General features: G+C 37.4%; 1 protein-coding gene across 3 annotated transcripts in view; it reads right to left on the reverse strand.

Annotated features, from left to right (window-relative positions):
- Window positions 1-1,898: 1,898 nt before the first annotated feature.
- The window catches only part of LOC117415480 (beta-TrCP), a 29,765-nt gene continuing 6,462 nt past the window's right edge, over window positions 1,899-25,201 (reverse strand). For 2 of the 3 annotated variants that reach the window (XM_059026138.1, XM_034025914.3), the window contains 12 exons: window positions 20,931-21,008; window positions 12,352-12,583; window positions 10,775-10,961; window positions 10,092-10,188; window positions 9,678-9,815; window positions 9,333-9,451; window positions 8,581-8,830; window positions 8,066-8,184; window positions 7,605-7,715; window positions 7,321-7,399; window positions 5,628-5,825; window positions 1,899-4,473 (listed from right to left, as the gene is read on the reverse strand). In XM_059026138.1, the coding sequence (XP_058882121.1) occupies window positions 5,664-5,825; window positions 7,321-7,399; window positions 7,605-7,715; window positions 8,066-8,184; window positions 8,581-8,830; window positions 9,333-9,451; window positions 9,678-9,815; window positions 10,092-10,188; window positions 10,775-10,961; window positions 12,352-12,583; window positions 20,931-21,008 (1,572 nt within the window). In that variant the 3' untranslated portion in view covers window positions 1,899-4,473; window positions 5,628-5,663. Of the gene's footprint in view, window positions 4,474-5,627; window positions 5,826-7,320; window positions 7,400-7,604; window positions 7,716-8,065; window positions 8,185-8,580; window positions 8,831-9,332; window positions 9,452-9,677; window positions 9,816-10,091; window positions 10,189-10,774; window positions 10,962-12,351; window positions 12,584-20,930; window positions 21,009-25,201 lie in introns of those variants that run through there. The other variant, XM_034025918.3, reaches the window with a different exon arrangement.

Genomic DNA, 25,201 nt, shown 5'->3' on the forward strand with positions numbered 1-25,201 from the left:
CTGGTTTTTGTTTTACCCAAGCCCTAATTGATTCAATGATTGGCTTAATTGGTCAGAATTACCACGTGTTCCAGGTATTTAGTATTGATGATTAAGAGAAACCTACACAGGCCCGTCGATGATGGCTCTACGTGCGATAGTTGACCACGACGGGAGTTATTCGTCCCGAGTCAAAAGTCAAGGTCAGTTATCACACGGTAGAGCCATCATCGAGAGGGCACTATCTCAAGTAGAACATTATTTTACCATTGTTTTCTTAAAAAATAAAAAAATACACCTTAAAACCTAAATTTACCTTGAACTTGTACTGATTCGTCGGGTACCTTTCCGCTGAGTAAAGACGTTCTAAGAAAATAGTCCCAAACTTTTAAAAAATAAAAAAAAAGGATGACATACATATGAAGAAAAAAAAAACATGCATTTTTAATTGGCAAATCGATTTAAATGCTTTATTAACTTGTTAGCGTTTTAAACCCCTATTTATAATCTGGACATTGCCTAAGGAATGTACAGAGCAATTACTGGACAGTCTGTGTACGATGGAGTCTGAACTACCTATACAATCTCTCATTAAATACCACTCTAAATGCCTCCTAACCCACCATGTTTCAACCTTCAGCCAAAACCTCTCTCCTGAATCTACATATGAATTGAGCAATATCACCGAACTGTCCGCGTCTCGCTTTGTTGTTGTTGAAACTAACACGCTGTGTCTGTGCTCCAGTCGAGCTGACAGTCTGTAATTGGCTCTCGGCAGTTGCAGGTACAGGATTGGTTGCTTTCGTCGATGGAAAGTATTGATTGGCTGGTTTTGGTGGATAATCAAATTAATTTTGACCAATTGTGTCTTTGTTTAGTATTTACTGTCCAATAGTGAACTACGCTTAAAAATACAGCAAATCAAAAAGAAAAAAGCCAGCCATTGCACAGATTGATTATAAATTAGATTCACAGTTGGTGCTGAGACATTCCAGCGGGCATCTACCGCTAGAACTGGAAGCTGACGGTACTGAATCAATTTAGAATTTGAAACTGGGGGGCACTGGACGGGCCAGGTCCCCTAAGGCCTGCCCATAACGCCGGGCCTGTACCTACAAAACCTGCAGGATTGTGGCACTCCAAGACCAGGGTTGCCTACCCCTCCAACCCTGGTCCTGGAGAGCAACTGTGGCTGCTGGTTTTCATTTCAACCAATCTCTATTACTTAATTGAACCAATTATTGGCTTAATTAGGCAAGATTAACAAGTGTTCGAGATCTTTAACCACTGATGATGTAGACACCTATAAAACCTGCTGGACAGGGGCTGTCCAGGACCAGGGTGGGAGACCCCTGGTCTACAGTATGCACCATTCAGAGAATACACTTTGATAATCTAGGTTCTAAAAAGTATACATGTTTAATGCTGTATTCATAAGAGGTACTCGTTGTAGGAAGTTATTGTGCTCAGCGAACAATGTACATTATAAAGATGTTTATGTGAATAAATACCACATGCAAGTGATCTTAAATGTTCTTTAAACAACATACAGAGGTCAGCAACAGCATTATTCATTATCAGGGTAACCTGAATAGATGCAAAAAAAAATGCACAAGATTTTGCTATGGCGACTGCCAAAACAGTTCACCATGTGATGCCTAATTCTGCAGTAGACTGACCTCATTTTTCCAGTTGAGAAGAGAATTTACAAAGGACCTAAATTAGTTGGGTATTAAAGAGACAACTGGCACAACATTCTGGTGGACTTAAGATTCCACTGATGTAAACAAATGTCCACAATCCAAGAATCATGAATGAACATGAACTAATTCTCAAAAGTGCTACACAGTATAAAATATTTTAATAATGAACAATATTGTCTTTTTATGCAAACTTAAGAACACCTTGCAACCATGAGACAAGTTTCATTTTATATTTTGTTACTCTTTACCGACAGTTAAAAAACATTTTATGAACATATTAGTACATTAACTACACATCACTACCTTAAACAAAATCACACAATTGATAGCACTCATTTACTGGAGTACCTATAGAACAAATATAGTAAACTTACAAAGACAGAGTAACCCTTTTTCAAGTCTTTTCATTGGCTAAAACAGGGATACATTGCACCCCTTAGACCAGTGGCTAAAGATCTGGAACACATGTTAATCTTGACTAATTAAGCCAATAATTGGTTCAATTAAGTAACAGATTGGTTGAAATGAAAACCAGCAGGCACAGTAGCTCTCCAGGACCAGGGTTGGAGATCCCAGCTTTAGACCAACTCAAACATTTTAAGGTAGAGCCTTAAATACATTACAGAATCCCTTTTCCATGGGTAACCCCCCCACCCCCCAAAAGCAATTGAAATTAAATTAAGATTAATCCAAATAAAAAGTTTCCCACCCACTGAATGTATATTACTTATTGTATAATACAGCTCCCACTGTTTGTACTATTATTCACATTACTACTTTAAATCCAGATGATGCTTTTCTTATAACACATAATTCTTATTAAAGTATGCAATTATATTATGATGTTATATAATAAATATGTAACTTTTTTAAATTTACAAATAATTCGCATTTTCAAATTTACCATATGCCCAGCTCCCACCTACATTTTTAGATCACTATACAAAAACAGGTTCAACTTGGTAAACAGATGCTTTGTCAGATTTTGTTTTATGATTCATGTTGAACTCTCAGCTACCAGAAATTAAAATGCATTGTTAAAAATAAATTGACTTATTTCTATACAGTATTGTCTTACGTACCAAAGATGTTCTTAGTTCTCTCAACCACCAATTCTTTTTTCACTTTTTGGGAAGATAAAGCATTAAAAAGCTTTTAATTTGACAATATGTAATTAATAAAGTGGTGTATTTTAAGACAACATTTAAACCAAAGTTATTCACTTTCTTTTTTTATTATATACATGTTGGCCAACTCTGCAGAAAACAAATTACAATTGATTTAACTGTTGCATTTTTTTTTTTTTTTTACATTACATTTTTACAAAAGTTAATAAATAAAGTACAGTTCTAAAACCCAGGGTGCTAATTATTGACATTTCCATGCACTTTTAAAAAATATACCAATAGCTTTAGGTCTCTTCCAATATTTAAATACCAAGTCCACTTTTACAGATAAGCATGTCACTGATCCACCTTCACAATTGTTCATTTTGGCAACTGACCAGACAAGCACAAAACACATTTTACATTTCTAGGAAAATGACCCATATAATGTAGTGGAATCAAAAAGAAAAAATCTGCAGCAAAGGGATTAACACTAAGAGCCATTTACTTGAACTGCTCAGTATGGGGATTAAGGGAAACGCAAGGGGCAATACAACTCGAAAGGCAGACGGCTCTCTGACAACAGAAATTGGAGATGCTCCGTTTCACTATTAAATTTAATTTCATTACTCACACTGCAGTCCAAACCAGCAGAACTTCTGTGTGAAATTAGGTATGCTCCCATGCTAGTCTATACAAGCTGGTTTGTTCCCAGTTAATTATGGTGTGCAAACAATTATAAATAAATATACATATCTAAATATATATTGTGTATTAGGCAGACAGGGTGAAGGAGGAGAATAAGGTAGTAAAGGATGTAAAGCATGGCTTTGAGTGTATGCGTTGTGCGTTTCAAATCGAGGAATCTCAAGTTTCATAAGCCATTACTAAACCATGACTAAGCACAAAACAAATGTACACACTGTATATTCTACAATATATTCATACATCACACTGGCAAAGAATTGGAACTCCCCCTTATTGGTTTGCTGTTGAAATTTGTTTTCCAGACTTTACATTGACTTTGACTCAGATTAAGCCATTTTTAACCTGTTTAACACATGGGAACATCCTAGAATACAGGACATGAGTCTGAATGTGCCTTTCACTCATGTTCTTTGTTGTGGGATCACATTGAATGGGTAAAGGAAAGAAAAGCCTATTAAATTATAATCTATATATATATATATATATATATATATATTTGTTTTTTAATGCATTATAAAAACAGTGGACTTTAGTAGTGTATTACACAAGCAAAAATGACATGATTTATCATTATCGCTGGTGCATGGGTGGCTGGTAAAACACCCACACATAACATGCTTAATGTGCATCACTTCAACAAAAAGATGGGACTATACTACTTCTGTAACCTCACCCTTTAAAAGATGAGAATGCCCATGCTGGTCAGTTATGGAAAAGCTGCAGATTTTACACAATAAATATTATTCATACATGACACTCTGGGAAGTGGGGGCTGACACTTTCAAAAGACCAAAAATTCTTCTCATGTTCTGGGACACAGAAATTTCTCATTAGCAGCACTTTTAGAAATCCTTCAGTCCACGTAGTCCCAAGCTGATTTGCCTGCTGGGGTGAAAACCTCTTCCTCAGGTTAGACCTGGTTGAGTTGACAGTATCTGGCATTTCAATACTATCTAAATACCATAGCGCAAGGAGTCCTGAGAAAACAATACAAAAATAATACATTATTACCCATAACATTATTTCTGGTAGCACAGACAAATTCAAGAGCTACATAAAGGATAAAGGAATTTTAAATAAAAAAATGTTGCACAGGCACAGGAAAGTATGGGTTAAAAACATTTTATTAACACAAACATCTTAAACTCTTGCCCTCGATTCTGTGGCGCATAAATGGAGCAAAGACGTAAAAAAAAAAAAAAAAAACCTACTGCACTGAAATGATTTTCTGAAGACATGTCTTGCGAGGTCAGAGCGCCTGCCCCATCATTAACATATACACCGAAGCAATTCTGATGACAGTGCAATGGGGTCCCATTGCAATGAGCACTGTGTTAAGACGGGCTGAAACCAGGTTTATTTAGTGGTGCAATCAGGAACTTTAACAATTGAACACACTATAAAAAGCAAAGTAGTCCTAGGTAACAACTGCATGTGTTTGGACTGACACAGGGAGACAATCAAAGAAAGAAAAGTAAAAGAACGAGAGGGGGATTTTTCTCTGGTGTACTCCATCGCTAAATTCTTGTAATTCACATATTGTAGTTCACATTTAGAGGATGCCACAATGATAAATAATAACATAAGAGTTTACAAACGAGAGGAGGTCATTCAGCCCATCTTGCTTGTTTAGTTGTTAGTAGCTTATTGATCCCAGAATCTCGTCGGGCAGCTTCTTGAAGGATCCCAGGGTGTCAGTTTCAACAACATTACTGGGGAGTTGGTTCCAGACCCTCACAATTCTCTTGTGCAAGAAAGTGCCTCCTATTTTCTGTTCTGAATGCCCCTTTATCTAATCTCCATTTGTGACCCCTGGTCCTTGTTTCTTTTTTCAGGTCGAAAAAGTCCCTTGGGTCGACATTGTCAGTACCTTTTAGAATTTTGAATGCTTTAATCTGATCACTGCGTAGTCTTCTTTGTTCAAGACTGAATAGATTCAGTTCTTTAAGCCTGTCTGCATATGACATGCCTTTTAAACCCGGAATAATTCTAGTTGCTCTTCTTTGCACTCTTTCTAGTGCAGCAACATCCTTTTAATAACGAGGTGACCAGAACTGAACACAATATTCTAGATGAAAATAAAAAATCGCCAACCTTGGTTTGCAGATTGTGGAAGTCTTGCTGCTCTTACCTGTGCAGTTAGGAGGTACGGGGTAGCGCTGATCATTTATCTTGAGATGTAGGTGTATGTCCGGGAGGGGGAGCACGAGGACTCTGCCTGTGTGTCTGGGTCATTCAAGAAATCCCACATTAGGATTGTGTCATCATGAGAGCTGCTGACTATCTGGAACTCGTCAAACTGCAGCCTGAACACCCTTCCTGAATGCTCCTGCCAGGCAAGCAAAGAGGAAAGCTTTCTCAATTTCTCCTGAATCATTTCACCTTTCTCCCTTAACCCTTTAAACACTGGGATCGTGTTAACACGATCATACTGAGGTGGGCTTCTAGGACCGCGATTGTGTAAACATGATTAAAAAAAAAGCACTTTGTTTTGATGACTTACAGGGCCAGCGTACTTTGCAGTACAGGCTTGAAATACACATCAATGGATAGGGGAGGGGCTGACGTTCACTTCCTGATGCGTTTTTTTTTTTTTTTTCATGTGACATCACTGAGAGGGGCATTTATTGTATAAAGAGACTCTTTACAGCAGCCAGGAAGAGACAAAAGCAGAAACAAAACATCAGAAACTTGTATAGAGCCAATAAAAAAAAGGGGGAAACACTAAATCTGATGTATTTGACTTAATTATATTACAACATTTATTCCATCTCATGTGTTTTAATTTATTTATTTTATATATATATATATATATATATATATATATATATATATATTTTACACACACACATATATATATATATATAAATATACACACACACACACACACACACACATTTGTTTTTACAACATTTATAAATATCAAGAAACGAGTTGATATAAGCATATACTATTTCATGAACTAAATGGATCAGGTAAATTTTTTCCCCCTATTATGATAACATAATGAGTAACTTATTTTTATTTATAAATATTTATTTTGAAAAAATAAAATCGAGAGTAGTGTCCATTATTGTTTATAAAGACCCCGAGAATAAACATGTATTATGTCATTGCAATCACTCAGGTGAAACAATGTCTTGTAATTTGCCCAAACATCAATATTTTTCAACAAAACTTTCAGGAGGTATTGTAAACTCCCTTGGGTCACAGAATATGTGTTTTTATACATGTATCTCTAAGCAGAATACATATTAAAAATTACTTGAAAAACAAACAAACAAACAAGAAAAACAAGAAAAACAAAATTGTGATGAGAAAAAAGCAAAAAGTTTATAGGGTTTCTGAAGTACTTTAAAATGTTCCCCAGCGTGTTCTGATCATAAGGACACCATTTGCAAGATGCTACTGTAAAAAATAGATTTGTAGTAAATTTTTATAGGAAGGGTTAACTACAGCCAAAAAACACCTGGACCTGGGGGAGCACCTCACTGAAAAATGCTTGGTCCTGAAAGGGTTAAATTATGTAGTTGCTGAGGATAGGCCAAGAGATTATAAAGACATTCAATTAATTTGTATTGTAAGTGTTTGCATTGGCCATAAAGCAAAGGTTTTTTTTTTCAGTGTGCACATTGTATAACTTGTTATTATGTAATTGTTTCTTGCTTGTGGCAACACAAAAGCAGATAAAAAGGCTATTGGCGCACACACACACACAACACATGCTAAAGCTCTTGATTGTTTCTCGAAGTTTGAAACATGGCAAATGTATTCAAAACGACTGAACACTAGTCTTGTGTAGCCTGGAAAGAGCATTCACTCACCACAAGAGTGCGCAGACACAGAGTGCCTGCAGGCGCTCGGGGGTCCAAGGCAGCAACCAGATCCCAAACTTTGATTTTTCTGTTATAAATAGACACAGGACTTGGTTTTGAGTCGAATCAAAACATTTTAAAAGAGAACAGATCAATGAAGAACCAACTTGCACATGCCTGCAAATGCTCCATTCAGTATGAATCAAATTTCTGGTAACTGGCTTACAAAAAAAAAAAAAAAAAAAAGACTGCAATTGTTAAGCATGTATGTAAATAGAAATGTTGCCGCTCACCCATCGTAAGCCCCACTGACTATCCTCTTGTTATCAAAGCGAATACATCGTACCAGCTCTTCATGACCCTCGAGGACTCGTAAGCAAGCTCCACACTCAATGTCCCACAATCTGGGGGCAGAAAGACAATTGCATGTAAATACAAAACTTGATCCATCAGGATCATGAAAGTATCACCAAGACCTGCATCCACTGTTTACACAGTACATGTGAAAATGTGAGTATGACATACATATATACAGACAGACTGTGCTTTAGAATGTACTTACCAAGTTGAATTACAATTTGCCAAGTAGTTCTCAATAATACTAAAAGTGTGATATTGTACATTACATACACCACTATGTACTCGTGGACAGGCGATAACAATGTTTGACATTAAGAATGCGTAGTGACTTTAGCACCCACGTGACACCATTCTTAAAGTATTAATACTTCTATAGAAAAACAACATTTCTTACCTGATTGTGTTATCAGAGGATCCACTGACTACAAGTCTGTCTCTGTATTGTAAACAGGCGATACCACGTTTATGTCCGTTTAGGGTCCGAACAAACTCACATGTACCGCTATTCCACACCTGCATAAAACAATAGGGTAGTTTGTGTATAAACGTAATATTTAACAATTCCTTTTGCTGATTTACAAAGCTATGTTATACCACACGATAAGAGTTTATCACCAGAATAGTGATTATCAAGAATGCCCCTTTCACAGTATGTAGAAAGACAGTCTTTCTATGAGCTAAAACGTTACTAGATTACATTATTGTAGCAGTACGAGATTTCAGTTTATTGTTCCTTTTTGCCAACAGTTTTTGAACACCCCTGCAAAGTTCTCTGCAGCTCAAAAGTTTTTACATTTATAAAATGTAAAGGTTATAGAATCTCACAATGTAGCATTAAACATTCATCAGTTGAGTTTATCCTTCCAATTTCTACCAAACAAATCTGTATAGCAAACATAAGACCGTTACCTTAATAGTTCTATCTCCCGAGGCAGACACTATATATTTATCATCGAAATCAACAACATTGACTGCTGCCCGATGCCCCACCAGCACCCTCCGGAGAGTAATGTCTGAGGGGGAAGCCATGTCCCACACTGCAATTGAGCGGTCTTTTGAACAGGTCACCATCATGCCATTGCTGAAGCGCAGATGCAACACCGCCTCACAGTGATGAATTAATGTATTTAACATCTCGCCTGTGTTCACATTCCACACTCTGAAACAAAGAAAAACACATTTAGAGAAATAAAGGCTACCAGTATTTTAACTACACCCTTATTTTGCATTACTAGTACTGTACTCCATGTGGTACATCCCGCTTTAAATAAAAAAAAAAAAAAAAAAAATGAAAGCAGATTTTTAATTTCAATGGTTTTACAGGATATGATTTTATACTGTTACTCAATAGCATGCCACAAAGCAAAGCCTCTCACGATCAAATCACATACATGTGACACTGCACCCCTTTTACTGCAGGTCAGTCCCAGTTCTGACTAATCCACTGAGCAAGAAAATATACTCTGTACCCAACAGTGGAGTCTGAAGATCCAGTGACAATGACATATATCCAGTACCTGACAGTGGAGTCTGAAGATCCAGTGACAATGACATATACCCAGTACCTGACAGTGGAGTCTGAAGATCCAGTGACAATGACATATACCCAGTACCTGACAGTGGAGTCTGAAGATACAGTGACAATGACATATACCCAGTACCTGACAGTGGAGTCTGAAGATCCAGTGACAATGACTCTCTCGTCGTACTGCAGACACAACACAGAGCCTGTGTGTCCTGTAAGAACTTGTTTGCATTCCAACGTGTTCTTATCCCAAATCTAGAACAGGAAAATTAAACATGCGAGTAACCTGAGCTACGTTGCATAGTTATCATGAAGTGCCTGTAACAGGGCACACACATTAACAGAAACAGTTTTGTCAGCTAAACTTTACTGCCCCTTGAATCTATTTGAAGAGGAGGTTTGTAAGATCCTCTAAAAATATGTTATAGTAATACATCAAGCATATTAACCACGTGCACAACATACATGCATTGCAACATACCTTTATAGTGTTGTCTCGAAGACCACTCACAATCTTCTGATCGTCATACTGCAGGCAGTATACCCCTTTGCTGGTTTCACTTCGGCAGTGGATTCGTTGTAAGCTGTGCTTTCCACAACGCCAGTTTGACTCTATTGTCTGCAAACCACAAGCAGACACCATTTGTTCCTTTACTGAGGGTCTTGGGATGATAACATGTGTGTTATCATTTTTAATAGAATGTAAACAAGCCTGCTAGCAAATTTAATTAGTAATACCGGTTTACTACATAGAGTGGGCATCAGTCTCATATGTGTTATGTGGAGTTATTAGTTTTCTGAAGGTGGTTTATATAAAAAAAATAAATAAATAAATAAATAAAAAAATGTGGTAGCCGTAATAGCAAGTTTACAAATTAAACCTTACTCATCTTACCTCTATGTCCTGTATAATTTTGGGATAAAGTGCTCTGTAGAATGAGTTGGGTGGGGTCTTCCCATCTTGCGGCTTCTTTTTAAACAGATACTGGCCCCTGACACATCAAAATGAAACATTAGCTACAGGTTATATAGCGAGATAATGTTTTCTATTCAAGTTGTCATTTTCTGTAGTTTTCAAAGCTTTCATTTAAGTGTTCTAAACAAAAAAACAAAAGTTTGCTGCCACTGCTCCATGCCATTCACTGCACTAAAAATGATGTTTACATACTGCACATTTGGTGAAACAAAATCTTTGGAAACGGAGATTTAAAACAGGAATAAAACCATTGCAGAAATATCTTGGACAACTGATCAATAAAAAAAAATCATCTCATTACTGTACAATATTTTTTTTTTCAGCAAGTCGTATGTGAAATTATAATTTTTTTTAATTGATTTAAAAAAATAATTCTCATTATAAATGTACTGTTGGTAGTTAATTTCAAAAGGGTGAGATTTTCCTGCAGGAGAAAATGGTACAGAACTTTGAGAAAGGAGTGCAGGTCGATTTGATAGTTGAAAATAATCCCGGTATTTAATTTAATCAGAAATTAAGCTCATCACTATCATAGAAAAACCACCTGAACACCAGAAGAGTGTAATTTGACAACTAATTGCAAACGTTCACATTGCACTTACCATCCTCTTCTCTCTGCCAATCCCCTCCACAGAGAGTCTGTCCTGACCATCCTCTCAATCAGTTTCTTCCACAGCATGCCATCTGATGTCACTCTGTACCACTCTTTACAAACCAACTCGGCCGCACAGAGAGATTGGGCATCCAGGTAGGACAAGATATTCTCTGCAATGTGATCCAGACCCCGAGCTGAAGAAAAAACAACTTATTTTAATAAGTTATAATAAATTTACTGTCTCTTGTACAGGAAACAATATTTACAAAAAGTCTACTGCTCCCCTTAGCTATTTAAAATGGAGCAGGACCAGGAGACTTAAAGCAAAAAGTCTGACTACTTTTCTAAAATGTTTTATTTTTACAGGGATACCTGCTAAAATACTCTTTTTGTAAATGGAGGCTATGCGTCTATGGCCCTTGCTTAAATGCATATACATGCAACACAGGCTTGTTTCTCTGAGCTTTTTGGGGAAAGGGTGAAGTTTGTCTGCTAATCAAATGTGAAATTAGATTGTAAAAATGTAATACATTGCTTTACTATATTTTATTCAGCAATCATGTTGAACAAATGAATGAAGAATGAAATCAGACTCAGTAGAAGTTGTACTACAGAGCATTAATTGAGGAAGAATGAAATCAGGCTTGGCTGCTCTCAATCACGTGTATGCAGGTCAAGAGGAACCACCATCTGACTTTCATCAATGGAAACTGAGACACCACGTAGCTTTATAAAACCAATTACACTTTACAAAATGCTACTCGTGCAGGAAAATGCATTTAATACAGCCTGTATCCTTCCACCCCCACCCCATACACTACTGGGGCATATTGATGAAGCCTAATGTGGCATTTAAAGCTCAACACGTATTAGACTGGTGAAATAAACATGCTCACTCCATTTTCAAGGCATGGAACTGAAACAAGGTCCTTTTTTTGATTATGTCTTTGGTATATAAAGACTTGGGGTCGGTTATACAGGGAAGCGTATACAGTAAATGAAGACTGTAAATCACTGACTAGGTCTCCAAGTCACAATAAGCCCCTTCTACAATGAACATGAGGTTCCTGCTTATTCCAGTAATCTCTCCATTTACTGAGAACTAGATAAGGGCTTTGTGGAGTCACGTGTTCAAACAGCATGGGTTTATTTATAGGCCCTGACCACCACTGCAACACTAATAGTTCACACACATTTTTTCAACACAAGGGAAATCAGTCTTAAAAAAAAAAAAAATCAACATGAATCCAGACGGGACATCTCTTAAAGTAAACCTACAGACATGTACATGAGCAATAACTAAAATCATTCAAAGTCTATTTATTTCGAAGAATGGAACTCTACTAGTGGTAAAAAGAATGCTGATTCTTCTCCTTCAGTAGTTGTGCATCAGCTCCTTCCTCCCCCAAAAGGCTCTCATTTTATACGAGTTAATGGTGTAGTTTAAGAGGTGACCAGCGGAAATGCAAAGACACGCTTGAGCTTCCACAACTTCCTTGTATTACAATGGACTTGCTGGGTCTGTATAAAGAAAGAAACCTATTAACACCTATACAGATGTTCTGTACTTGTGTCTCTCTGTACCTGGTAGTGCAGTGATGAAGTCCCTCTGTAACATGGGCTTCAAGTAAGAATTGATGTGTCCGTGCTGGTAATGACACATCCGGGAAATGAGCTGCTCGACGAACTCCACTTGGTCACTCTCTGACCACTGGTCAAAATACTTCACACAGAGCTCCTTCTCCTTCTCATAGTTGGCAGACAGCTTCCTCTGCTTGGGGACGATCATGCTGGATGTTCCATTAGCAAGTTTAGTCTGGTTAACAAAAAACAAATCAGCTTGGGGTTCAAAGTGGCTAGCTAAAATGTTTAAGGTTTATATTTTAATTTTCCACAATGAAACTGAAGACAGTGGATTCATATTTCTACATGGGCTCCTAATACCCCAAGGCAATCTATCTAACTTGTGACCAAGTTCAGACCCTCATAAAACAGTATGCCAGAGATAAAACATTACTCATGCTTAACTTACCTAATTTCCTATATAGTTTTGGTGTAAGTTAGTAGTAAATGGGGCAACAGAATGAGGTCAAATGATTTGCCTGCAGCCGAAAATAAAATTAAGGTTGAACAAAGCACCTTTTTGAGTTGTCTAACTGCGAAATGCATAGCTGAAGCATTTCACGGTTTTACTACAATGAACAGCATCCAAGCATTTAACTAGCAATGCTTTAATTCACAGTTATAATTGTACTTATTTTAGAAACAAATCATTTCTGTCTGATGTGATAAATTATTTCAATTTGGTGCATGGATGAAAAAAAACCCTCAATGACAGCACTAATTACAATACTTATTTTCAGTGCTGGTGTAAAATATGACAGAGCAGCAGCTTTGGGAGCGTGGAGAACAGCTTCTAATTTCCACAGAGAAGCTGACAATCTCTTCTCCCTTCTCATCTCTCAATCCTCCAGAGCAAGATTCAACTTCCTCATTTAGTTAATTACTGAGAGAAATCATTGTCTCCCTGCGATCAGAGAGACTTTACCCTGTTAAGTGTGAATCTGATCGATGTCTACTGTTGAAACTTAATAACTTCACCCCAAGGCAAACCACAAGATAAATATAATAGAGCTTCTGACAGTAAAAGCCTGCCAGAACAAAAATGCTGCCTCCTTTCTGGGAAAAGATAAAGAATAACAGCTTATAATTGGGTAATTGTCAGTTTAAATGTACTATGTGTAAACAGTTTACTTTTTAAGAGACTCATTAAAACTTACTCTCAGAGTAACAGGTAAAGCCGGGGCGCTTCCATCCAGCATGCCTCCCCTATATGCCCACTGGGAATAGAATGTGCAAGGCTACTGTAACAGTTAAGGCCATGTGCACAGCTTGTTGCTCATTGTTAACAGATTTGACAGGTTTGAGTTTTACTAAGGCTGAGGCGATGCATCGATCCATTGTATCGTTTGAACACTATCGATAGCCAAACCTGTGTCTCGTATCTGTGTAAAGGTTTTAAGCAAAAGGACTTTATTTTTGTTGGAATCGTCAATCATTTATTAGATTGTAGAGCCGAGTTTCCCCTGCTCGCCTCAGGTCTGACTCGTTGAATCTGCGTGCGATTGAGCTCACCTTCTCCCCCCGTGAGTTTTTACTGATGGGATCACATCTGCGCGGGAGTCTTCAGAGAGAACAACAGAGCAAATATTGACAATGGTACAATGCCTTCTGACATTTGGCAATTGTTTTCTAAAGTAGAAGACTGCAAGAAAGTAATGTACAGCTATGTGACAAGCGTCTGGGATACTAATTTTCAAGACCATTTAAATGAGATGGATCCTACAAAACTAACTAACTAAATAAATAAATAAAAAGACAGATCTGAATGGAGACACAGCAAAGCAGATTAGAAGTATTACTGCATGTAGTGACGCAAAATGTATTGTAAGGCCTGGAAATATTGTTGAGGGAGCTGCGTTTCAAAAACTGGTTACAAATCTTGCACCCGGCTACCAAAAGCCTTGCTGAAAGAAGGTGCCCAAGTAAAATATAAGCCATGCATGGACAGTACTGTTATTGAACTGCTGTGGACAGTGTTCACTTTTTGTAAATTAGTTACCTTGTTCTCTGGACTGGTTGTTAAACTGACTGGATTTAAACAACTTTTTTTTTTTTGAAAATCAATGGGTTTGCTTTGACCCCCCCAACTTGCACAAATGAACACATAGAAGGTAATCAAATTATTAAAATCATTTTTTTTTTGGTTACCATATGCACAAACTGATATAATCGAATCAGTATAATAGTTTTTAAACCTTTACTACCAATGTTGCACAGTAATCCACAGCTCCACATGTATTACTGCTGTATTGTTTTTAACCCTTTCATAACGATCGATGCATCAGCTTTTTTGGAGAATATAAAATCAATTGTAAAAAAAAAATGAAAACCAACTATACAGATCTTTCAGATTTCATTTGGGTATAATCTGGTGACTATATACACACTGTAACCTACAGCATAAATCTGTTTAGGTTTATACACTACTTTAGAAATATTATACTTCAATCAATATTTATTTTATATAGCACCTTTCATAGTGGACCACCATCACAAAGCGCTTTAGAAGACAGTGAGGAACAATGCATAATACATTAAATACAGTGAAATACAGGGCATAGCATATTAAATACAACAGTAAAAAAACAATGCAAATGCATTAAACATAGGCATAATACATTAAATAAAAGGCTAGGATGTGAATTCTAAACATTGTGGATGCGTGTGTCAAGCAGAATCATACGAATAAGATGGAGAAACACCCCCCCCCAAAAAAACCCTTAAATTTAGACAACAGCCAATAACAGATACTAGGCTTAGAGAGCATTCAAAGCAAGAGAGAACAAGTGGGTCTTTTGGGATACATTTGCAAAAATACACCTGTATTTTTTTAAAGAATATTATGATCTCGTATCTTCAAATGAGTCAGGAAGCAAAGAAATAAGTGGCCTAAAATCCAAAAGCAAAATTACTAGAACTGTGCTTTAAATATCAAAAGCATGCTGGTTATAAACTAACAAACGAACACACTTTAAAACATGAACACAGTCCTTAATCCCCGACAGTTAAAACAGGCAGCAGCTGTGAACCTGCATACATCATCCTATCTGTCTGTTCGTGCTAATTAAACGGTTGATCACAGAATGATACCCCATGTGTTTTGTTTTGCTGTGTTCTGATTGGAAGATGCTGCACTCGTCCAGCCCACCCTGTCTGAAGCACTTACATTAATGTGACAGGAGGCTGAAGATGGATTACCCACAGCCATATTGCCCATCTTCTCCAATCAAGAACTATCCGTGTAAATTGATTGTTCTAATTTGCTCTCATTATTATTACAATATCAGGACAAAATAACACACACAGCTCCCTGTCAAAGCAATACAAACCAGTCATTAGTTATAAACAGACAGGGAGTGCTTTTCACGAAGAGCATCACAGCATGTTGATATATTAGACGCAAACATGTCGTAATCACGTTTGCTGTCTTTTCTTCACTGTAGTGATAAAGCATGTCATTATTTTAAAAGGTACAAAAATTTAAAATGCCACCTATCAATTTATATGTTGCTTACAACTCAAGCCCAACCTTTTCTGACAAGTCTGTTAAGAAACCATCAATGCCGATGATTTTTGCATCCGTTTTATTTATTCTTATATCAATAAACATGTTAAGTGCTCAGATAAACTTCATTTTAAAAAGATGTACACCTTAAGGTGTAGTTTCTTCCTAAATATAATATTGTCATGAATAAGCACTGCTTTAAAAACAGACAGACAACAAGCTGGTCAAGCAAGTACAGAGATGAGATTTGTACGAGACATTTGATAAAAACTTCAAATCTCATTAATCCCTCCACTTTCTCACTGCTGAGATACCCTACTCAAAAATGATAAGACAACCTGACTTAATTACCATCTTTATAGAAACAAGATGCTTATGTTTAATGTTTGCCTACAGGACACAGCATTCTCTCCCTTAAAATGAAGTCAATACTTACTTGAGCTGCAAAAAAAAAAAAGAACATTATAAAAGCCTGCCCTCAAGTGAGAAATAAACAATGTAACCTCACTGAAAGTAGTAAGGGGTTTTGCTTATCCTGCACAATTCAGAACTCATCAGTGATTAGCTAGATTGCAAAACATGTGGAAATGACCAGACTGAGGATATAATGATGGAATCCTATTACTACAATAATGTCCATTATGACCAGTGGTGTTATTTTCATTAACAAGAGCATGGAGAGGTAGATATGAGACGAAAGGCTTAAATCAATCTAAATTCGGGATCTTAAAAGTTTACTAAAATCCCTAAGGTACCATCAGGGTGAAATAATGTCATGATTGCAGGGAGAATTAAAATTGACATGCGTGACATTAAACCTGGACGCAATGCTAGCAAGACTTCAAGTGATAGCATTACGTCCGTTAAAACAGATTGCATTGTTTTCGTGGTGCAGTTATTTATAGGTGTCTTCTGAGGCATACCGGAATATCCAAAGTGACCTGTTTCTTTACTACTACTGTACAAAGGAATTTATGCAAGACCTTTATTTTACATCTCATCAAAAGACTGACAAATTTAACAGCACACCACTCACCGCTTCTGCTCTCTGTTTGGGGTTTAGGTAGATTCTACAAAAATTCTTACCCCTGGTTATTTCCCGGCAGGATACGAACCTGTGACCTACTGGCCTGCAGGAAAGTGTGCTATAAACTCAGCCTCCAAAAGCCTCCCTGCTAGTGCTATTTCATTAACCCTATCCTTGGCCTAGTGACCTCTCATGCTGTCTGTTCATTTGTCCCAAGAAAATAAGGGTACCTTTTTTCTTTAACACACTGGACATTCACATGTGTCTGTTTCATGTGGCACCAGCACAGCTGCTAGATCACAATTATTTTATTATGTTTAGGCTTTGCTGGATATTGGTCTCAGATCAGCACATCAATGTATCACCTTAAAACACTGCAGCACCTGGGAGGCACCGATTCCATCTATCATGCATAAAAAGAAACCAACCAAGCTGTTATACAGTAAGAATGCTGGAACAAAACAAAACTATAAATTTTCCTTGCAAATGCCTTGTGATGGGTTTCCATGTGCTCTACATCACACAATCTGAAACTGGCATCAACCAAGACAAACTGTGTGTAGCCAGGATAACTTTGGTAAATATCATGTCGTGGTGTTTTGTGCAGATTTCAATGAGGTACTGAGCCACTTAAAATTCCTGCACTGGAAAGACCCAACTAAACACACTCTCCAGAATGCGCTGATGCTGCCAATTACATGCCCCCAGCTGCATGCTCCAGCCCCACTTCCATTCCTGTAGATTTATGCATGCACTCAACAATGTTATTACAAGTCAGAGTTTATTGGGAAATTGTTACATTATGCGGAGTGTCTAACAAATTGCTTATGCTGCTATAATTGGATTACAACAGCCGCTCGCTCCCATCGGTGAGATTAGGCAGGCAGGGCTCCCGCCGATCTCACAACCCTAGCAGTAATTTTATTTGCCTTGCCTCACTCTCTCTCTCCTAACAACATGCCTCTCTCTCTTCCTGCCAGCTGTCTCTTGGAGAGACATGCTTGTTTTTTGGCCCCTAACAACACAATTACAGCCCTGCCGATTGCAGTGTCTGTGCATTAAGTACCGCGCCAAAATGAGGCGGATTAATCGCTGGCCCTTCCAAGCCACTGAGGTTTCTCCAAGCAGCCTATCCGATGTGCATGGCTGGGAAAAGCCGCAGCACTTGCTTTTCTTTATACTGCATGGCTACAGGTTTAAACAGTGAATTAAATTACAATGTGCTGCCATCGGTCCAATTCACCAGAGGTTCCCTGGTAAGCTGACTATTTGTGTCAAAACATTCTTGCTTCTGATGGGACCAGAGCTTGCAGATCCAATCACTTACAGCAGCTCCTGCTGGATGTGAAACAGGAACATTTATTACATTGATTAAATCAACCAAAACGGTTCTTTATGCCATCGTTATTAATATTTCAATACATCAGGTTTAATTTCTGCTGCTCTTTCGTCATTTTTATAGGCCTACAGTAACAAGGGTAGGGTGACCCCTGCAAAGTGTTACTGTACATCACGTCAAATCTAGACAGATAAGGTAATTGAAAAGCAATGCACACTGTCTAGTTATTTAAAATGTTCCAAATGCTATTGGAGGACAGAGTAAAACAAAAGCAACATCTGCCTTTACCGTTCTGGTCCTAAAATGAGATCTAAAAGAGAAAGTTCTTCTCAAACCAACAGAATTCTTCCAAAGCAGTGATTCAGGACTTCACCCACTGTAATTGCAAGATGCAAGGATTTGTTTTTCACGAGGAGTGTTTTTGAATTGACTGTACTGCTAAGAGCCTTTCTAAACAGTTTCATTTTTTACAATGCCTCGGTGACAAGAGATTATCCAACAAAGTAATGGTTAATCAATAGAGACTTTAGTTGTCAGGTGAAACATAGAACACACTAAAAGCGATTAATTGCAGGCATTTTCTTCATTTACTGGAAAGTATATATTTAAAATGACAACAAAAGTTAGAAGATGGCTTTTACTCCAACCCCCTTCTTAAAATAAAAATCAGGCAGCAAGCGGCTGAAAACCTGGCAGCTGTTAACTCCGACAATGAAGCTAGTTTTTATCATGTTGTGACATTAAGTAGCTATGTGGGTCAGCACCTTAAAACTGCTGGGGAGGTAGCTGTTCTAACCAGGGAGACCTTCTCACTGCAGGTGACACAACCTCTCTATAGAGGTGTGAGGAGTTTAGGAACAGCATTGTCCCAAGGCAGATGGTTTCAGTGTTGTACGGACAGGGGGATGTGTTAATACGGCTTTTCACATTCACTGGCTTCCTCATGCCTTTAAAATCACCAGGGTTCCAGCAGCATTAAGAGACTGAATGGAGGTGGCTGTGGTGGGGGAGGGTGCTGAAGAGATAAATCCACAAGAGACATCACTTTACTTAAAAAGAGGGCTTTGGAAAGACTTCTTGACACTGTATCCATCACTGTCCACTTGGTTTGGATGAGGCTGGATAAAGACTGAAAGTGGACAAAAGCTAAAGCAATTATTAGCTTAAGAAGTGAACTGCTTTCTAAGAACTATTCAGTCCCTTTGGAAGATCACCCCAAAAGCTCTAATAGAGTCATTCAGGAAATAGTTTTAAAAGAAAGGAACACTTTGAAGGCTTTCAGCATCAAGGAATACTCAGGTCTTGTGCTTTGCTTAAAGGTTTTGCTTTTTTTTGTTTTAACAAAATAGTCACAGCCTCTTTGCAGTGCTTTGATCCCAGTTTTTACTACCCCCTCTGCAAAACACAGTCCATTTAAATGCGTTAAATGTGTTAACAGAAAGCTGTACAGTGGCCCTAAAAGCCCATCCCCAAGAGCTAAAGGGGATTTGTTATATTTGTTATATTGTTAGTGACTGTGTAGATATACTGTAGGTAGAGTACTTAATTAATTACATTATTAAATCATAAAAAAATAAAATACATCAAAACAACTGAACAAAGATATTTTGGCAATAATCTATAAAAATAAATGCAATACAATAGTACCGGTACTAATAACATGACCACTTTTAGCTGGATAATTGTATTGTTTACCTTGGTGGCAGTTTGTTTGATGCAATTAAACCAAAGTGAACAAAAATCTAATGCTAACTCACAGATTTACATAGGGAGTTCACACATTGACATTACTTAGTATTGACGTCAGAATTGTCTTTAATGAAAAAAGTATCCATATAGTGTTGGAAGGGTTTTTCAGCCTGAATGGATAAAACATTTAACACATTTTTCAAATAATCCGTGCCAACCCAATGACCTTTCACTTTAGAGCATTCAGACTGGCAGAGCCACAAAGCCTGAAGAAGAAGAAAAAAAATAAAAGCCATTTTCCTATTGCCATCTATTCAAGAGAGAGAAAGAAGCCGAGTAAACAGCACGTACTGTCCTCCGTTTAAAAGCGTGCAGAGTAATCAAGTTCAGGACAGCCCCAAACAGCTGCCCTGTGACCCAGTCATCTTGACCGCTTCCATCCTTCACCTTTGTAAGGACTATTCAATCACTTCCCATCATTACAACATCTTCTGTTGTGTCAGAGCAGCACACTCCTGAGGAGCAGTCACAATACAATAGGTCTATTGCAAATTCAAAACAATCCACTTTCTGCCAAAAAGGAAGAAAAACAGATGGCCCCACCATAAACGTACAAATCAGTATTCATTGTCATTCACAACCCCCTCCCCCCTTCTAGTACAGAACCCAAATGAAAAAGGGAGCTGCCACATATGCTGTCTTGTCACATCTACAAATAAACACTCAAGTGACATTTTTCAATTCTACCGAAAGAGTATTTTTAGTTGGACATGTGAGTGTACTATAGATAAAAGTAAGCATTTGGTTAATTCCAGCACGATTCAGCATAAAATTGGTAGAAGAATGAACTGCAACAGGAAAGTATGCGCTTCCAAAAAAGCAGCAGTATGATAATCTACACCACCACATGTAACAAAATAATTCTTCTGTCCTTATATGATGCCCTACTAACAGGAAAAGGCATTACTGTATCAACGTACCTGTCTGTACACATTCTTCTCTGGGATAATCTTCCTAGGGGGCTCCTCATTATGACAATCTTCTCTCTCATCAGAACTCTATTTCAAGGAAGAAAAAATAAAACAAATTAAATGTATCCAGAATCTTTGGCCACTGTGTGACTTACACTTATAATCAAATAGGTTGCTAGAAACCTGCATTTCTGCAGTGTCTAACACTGTCCCATGTCCCAACAAAGGGAGAAGAATGAGTCAGTGCCTGTATGGTAAGTAAATGGCTTTACATCTTATTAGAACCTAAAATCAAGAATATGAAGTTAGCAGAGGTATATTGGTTTATCAGCACTAATGGGAAAAAAAGTATGGACACACAAAATGACAAATCATTTTGTACCCAATTATCTGAAAGTCCAATATTCTGTGTCGGAGTAGAAATACACTGTAGCTGATGAATGTTTATCAGTAAGGGACAGTGTAGGGTAGGGCTATTTTTACAAGCATTAGAAATGTGTGTAATTAAGTAACCTTGCAATGCAAATGAATGGCCAAATCACTTAAATTCATTAACAATTCCCCAAGACAAGAGAGGATCACTATGCTAATCCCGTTTTTGAAGTGTTTTTTTCACCCCCTAGGATACATACAATGGACCTCAATAGGGAAAAGGCAAAAAAAAAGTACAAATTACAATGCAGACTTGTCTGATGAGACAACTTCACTTCTAGACCTACTAACATGTTTGTATTAACCTCACCTCAGAGACAAAGCTGTGACAAAAAATCATGATAAATACATTAAAAAAATGTTAAAAGAACCACCTCACACAATATTTTCAGTGCTACAAAAACACCTACCACATCCTATCTGACCAAATAACAACAAAGTAAATATCAATTTGGAAAAAGGGAAACTCAAGCAAATGCACAAAAATAACTAACAAAACCTCCAATACAAAAAAAATGAGCAGCATCAGTTTCCAAAGATCAGGGCAATTCTCTATGCAAATCTGACTTGTTATTGTTCCAGGTTCGTTGATCTTGCTGAAAGCTTTGCCAACCCCTTTTTGATTGATTAACTCCTGACAGCTCCAATGTGTGTGTATTGACTAGACTGACATTATCATTAAGAGGGGGTGGGTCCAGAGCGCTCGTGACAGTCAATTTCATTCGCCAGCATCCCCGGCTCGACAGCTGAGCTTCTCCCGCACACAAGCCCCCCTCCGAGCTCCAGGCTTGTGCTCGTCCGCCCACACATTCATCATCCTGAAGTTAATTGGTGTGGGCTTTAAGCAAATTTCTAACACCATCTAAAGGCACAGTGACACTGACTGCTGACCCACCGCCATACGGTACCTATTGATTAACCTGATGAAGCAGACGATTCTAATAGAATTCTCGGCAGGAGTGAAAATGTATTAGCCTTTACGGGGGAATATTTGCCTTCATCAATATGCAAGATGGATAGAGGGTAAGAATAAAACCTGGAGTTGTTTTTCTTCTGGGGTTTATGCCTCTGTTTGCTTTCACTGGCAACTGTTACCGACCCCCCAACTCCAATAAGAATAACGACCCCTGTTCTTAAACAATACACCTGCTATCAATCTAGGAAAAATCTAACCAAACTAAATTAATTAATTAATGTCAGCCACTAGTGCTTCACAGTCACATTACACTTTTTTTTTTTTTTTTTTTTACAGTACAAGCAGAGAAAATCAGTATTAATTATAATAAATGCTTATAAAACATATTATTGAACCATACAAAGAATTGAGGATATGACTACAGTAATTATTTTGTTGAATGGATTTCAGAAAAAAAGCTAGCACATCGTATCGATTCAAGAAAAATAATTACATGGGATATGCAATATCATTTTTAAAAAGCTAGCATGCTACTGTGATGTTTATCATACATCATTTTTCATATATCCATTTATACTATAAAACTATTCTTTATTGTTTAAAAAAATTAAAGGGGATGTGGAATCTGCATGAGAAAAATGACATGTATCGAACAATGTATTTTATTACAGAAATTAACCTATCCAGAGACAGCTCTGTGTTCATGTTCATCACCCCTGCACACATGATTCTTCCACATGGTAGTGGCACACATTCATCTTAAAGCTGAATGTATTTCCACCCAATAATGAATTCAAAGCAGTGACCCATCAAATGGGAAAAAAAAGCAATCTTGGATTGTGGCTCCACATTATCACTTTCCATTGCCTGTTCAAAGAAAGAGAGAGAGATCTCAATCAAGGGAGAATGGGCATTTGATGACAGGTAGCCCATCGTAGGGTTAATTAAACACTTGAGCTTAACACCCTCCCCATCATTAACCAAACGAAAACAGATCATTCAAGCCACACTCATCTTGGGATACACTATACACTTGTCTGAATGAAGGGGGTCCCTGGAGGTTACAATCTATTTAAATCTGATCTGGTTTATCAATTATTCTAGTGATTACATGAGGAGACTACTCTGGAGCATTATTCAAATGTATCCCCCTCACAAACAACTAGAAGTGACACAATCGCACATAAACTGGCAAAAATAAAAACAAAAACAAAAAAACTGCCTTCAAGAATTAAATAGCTGCTTTAAATGGACTTACTATGACGTGATCTTTGCAACTCAAGATCTCATGGAAGCATGAGCTGATTTGTAGATCAGCAGCCTTGTGGGTTTAAAAGCTGCCCAGATGAGAAAAGGGGTTAATGAAGCAATACCTCATCTAGTATAAAGGCAGGAGTGCTGGGACAAATGGGAATTTTTTTTTTTTTTTTTAAAACAGTATTTCGAAGGCAAAAACGCATGTCTGTGTATGCCAGAAATTACACAAGAGATACAAAGGTTAATCTCCCAGCACAAAAAGGTAGATTACTGCCCTCTTTTCCCAACGTGAACAGTATCTGACAAACGTAGCCTACATTATTTAAGGGGAAACTGATTTTTTTCATCTAAACCCATTACAGGGCAATTAAAATGAAGAGCTTGGGTGGCAGAAACTAACTAAAGTATCTTATCTCTGCTATGAAAGTAACATGTACTGCAGAAGCACCCTATTCACAAAGACTAATTTTATCTAAAGATATTTACTATGTCTGACTTAAATAATTAAAGTTTGATATTCATGAAACTCGTATAGACTGTTACACTGAATGAATAACAGCTTTATTTGAATGAGGGTGAGTTACATTATTGTTCTTAATGGCTTACATTATACAGAAAATATTCCTTTGATTGTGAATACATATACACAGTTTTCCGCATTGCCAATTTATACTGAATTTTACCGAAAAATTACAGGATTTTTATTTTTTTAAACTGGATGGTCGGTTTTTAGTGATTTATACCTGATTTTTGTCTATCATTCAATATTATCCTGGACTCCGACATTGTAATAAGCAGCCCTACACTGTACCCTAGATACAGCAGATGTTTAGACGTCAGAGGATCAAATAACGTTCAACTGTGGTGCTCTGTCACGTCATAAACACACGATCACCTGATTACGTTGGCCAATCAAAAAGTCTGATTATTGTGGCAATTGCTGGGCGTAGTAACTACTAGCTTTATCAAAAACTAAATTGAAATAGTTACACAAAAAATTTATATTTTTAGTGGATGAAGAATGGGGAGAAAACGTAAATCAGTTTATGATTATTCAAATGAAAACGAATGTTTTGAAGTATACAAAAAGCAAAAATAGCAGAAGTGGGTCAGATGAGGAAGAGGATGCATAGCGTTGCAAATACTGCTGCATTGAGGTACATGCTCACACTGACAATAAAAGAACATACTGAAAAATAAACACAAACTAAAACAAGAAAGTGAACAGAGACAAGCAATCAATTTATGTGGCTTTTACACATGCTAAAACACTGCCTAACGCCGACAATCTAATCGTAAATATTTGACAGAAAATGGTGCGGCTTTAGTTGGTAAACTTACATGGAATGCATTGATGGAAATGTCCAATGTGATTTCTGACGCGTCTCCCGATGGCTTGCACCATCCAGTTCTGTCAATTATCTTTTCTTTTTATGATTTCAAGGCGAATAAACCTGGCTTGTTTTGTGCGGATGTCATGTTCATACCTTCTGTAGTTACTGTTTGTCAGCACAGCGATTGCCCAAACGTTCGCAAAGTACCAGTTAACTTGGGAAAATGTGGCTTAGACTTGCAGATTTGCTTTATCAGACATGCCAGGGACAGTAAACCTAATGAGAAACCAGAACTGCTACACATCATATTCCACATGTAAAGTTTTTCACCCTGATTTTTA

This window comes from Acipenser ruthenus, chromosome 7 (assembly GCF_902713425.1).
Source record: "Acipenser ruthenus chromosome 7, fAciRut3.2 maternal haplotype, whole genome shotgun sequence".
Classification (NCBI taxonomy): domain Eukaryota; kingdom Metazoa; phylum Chordata; class Actinopteri; order Acipenseriformes; family Acipenseridae; genus Acipenser; species Acipenser ruthenus.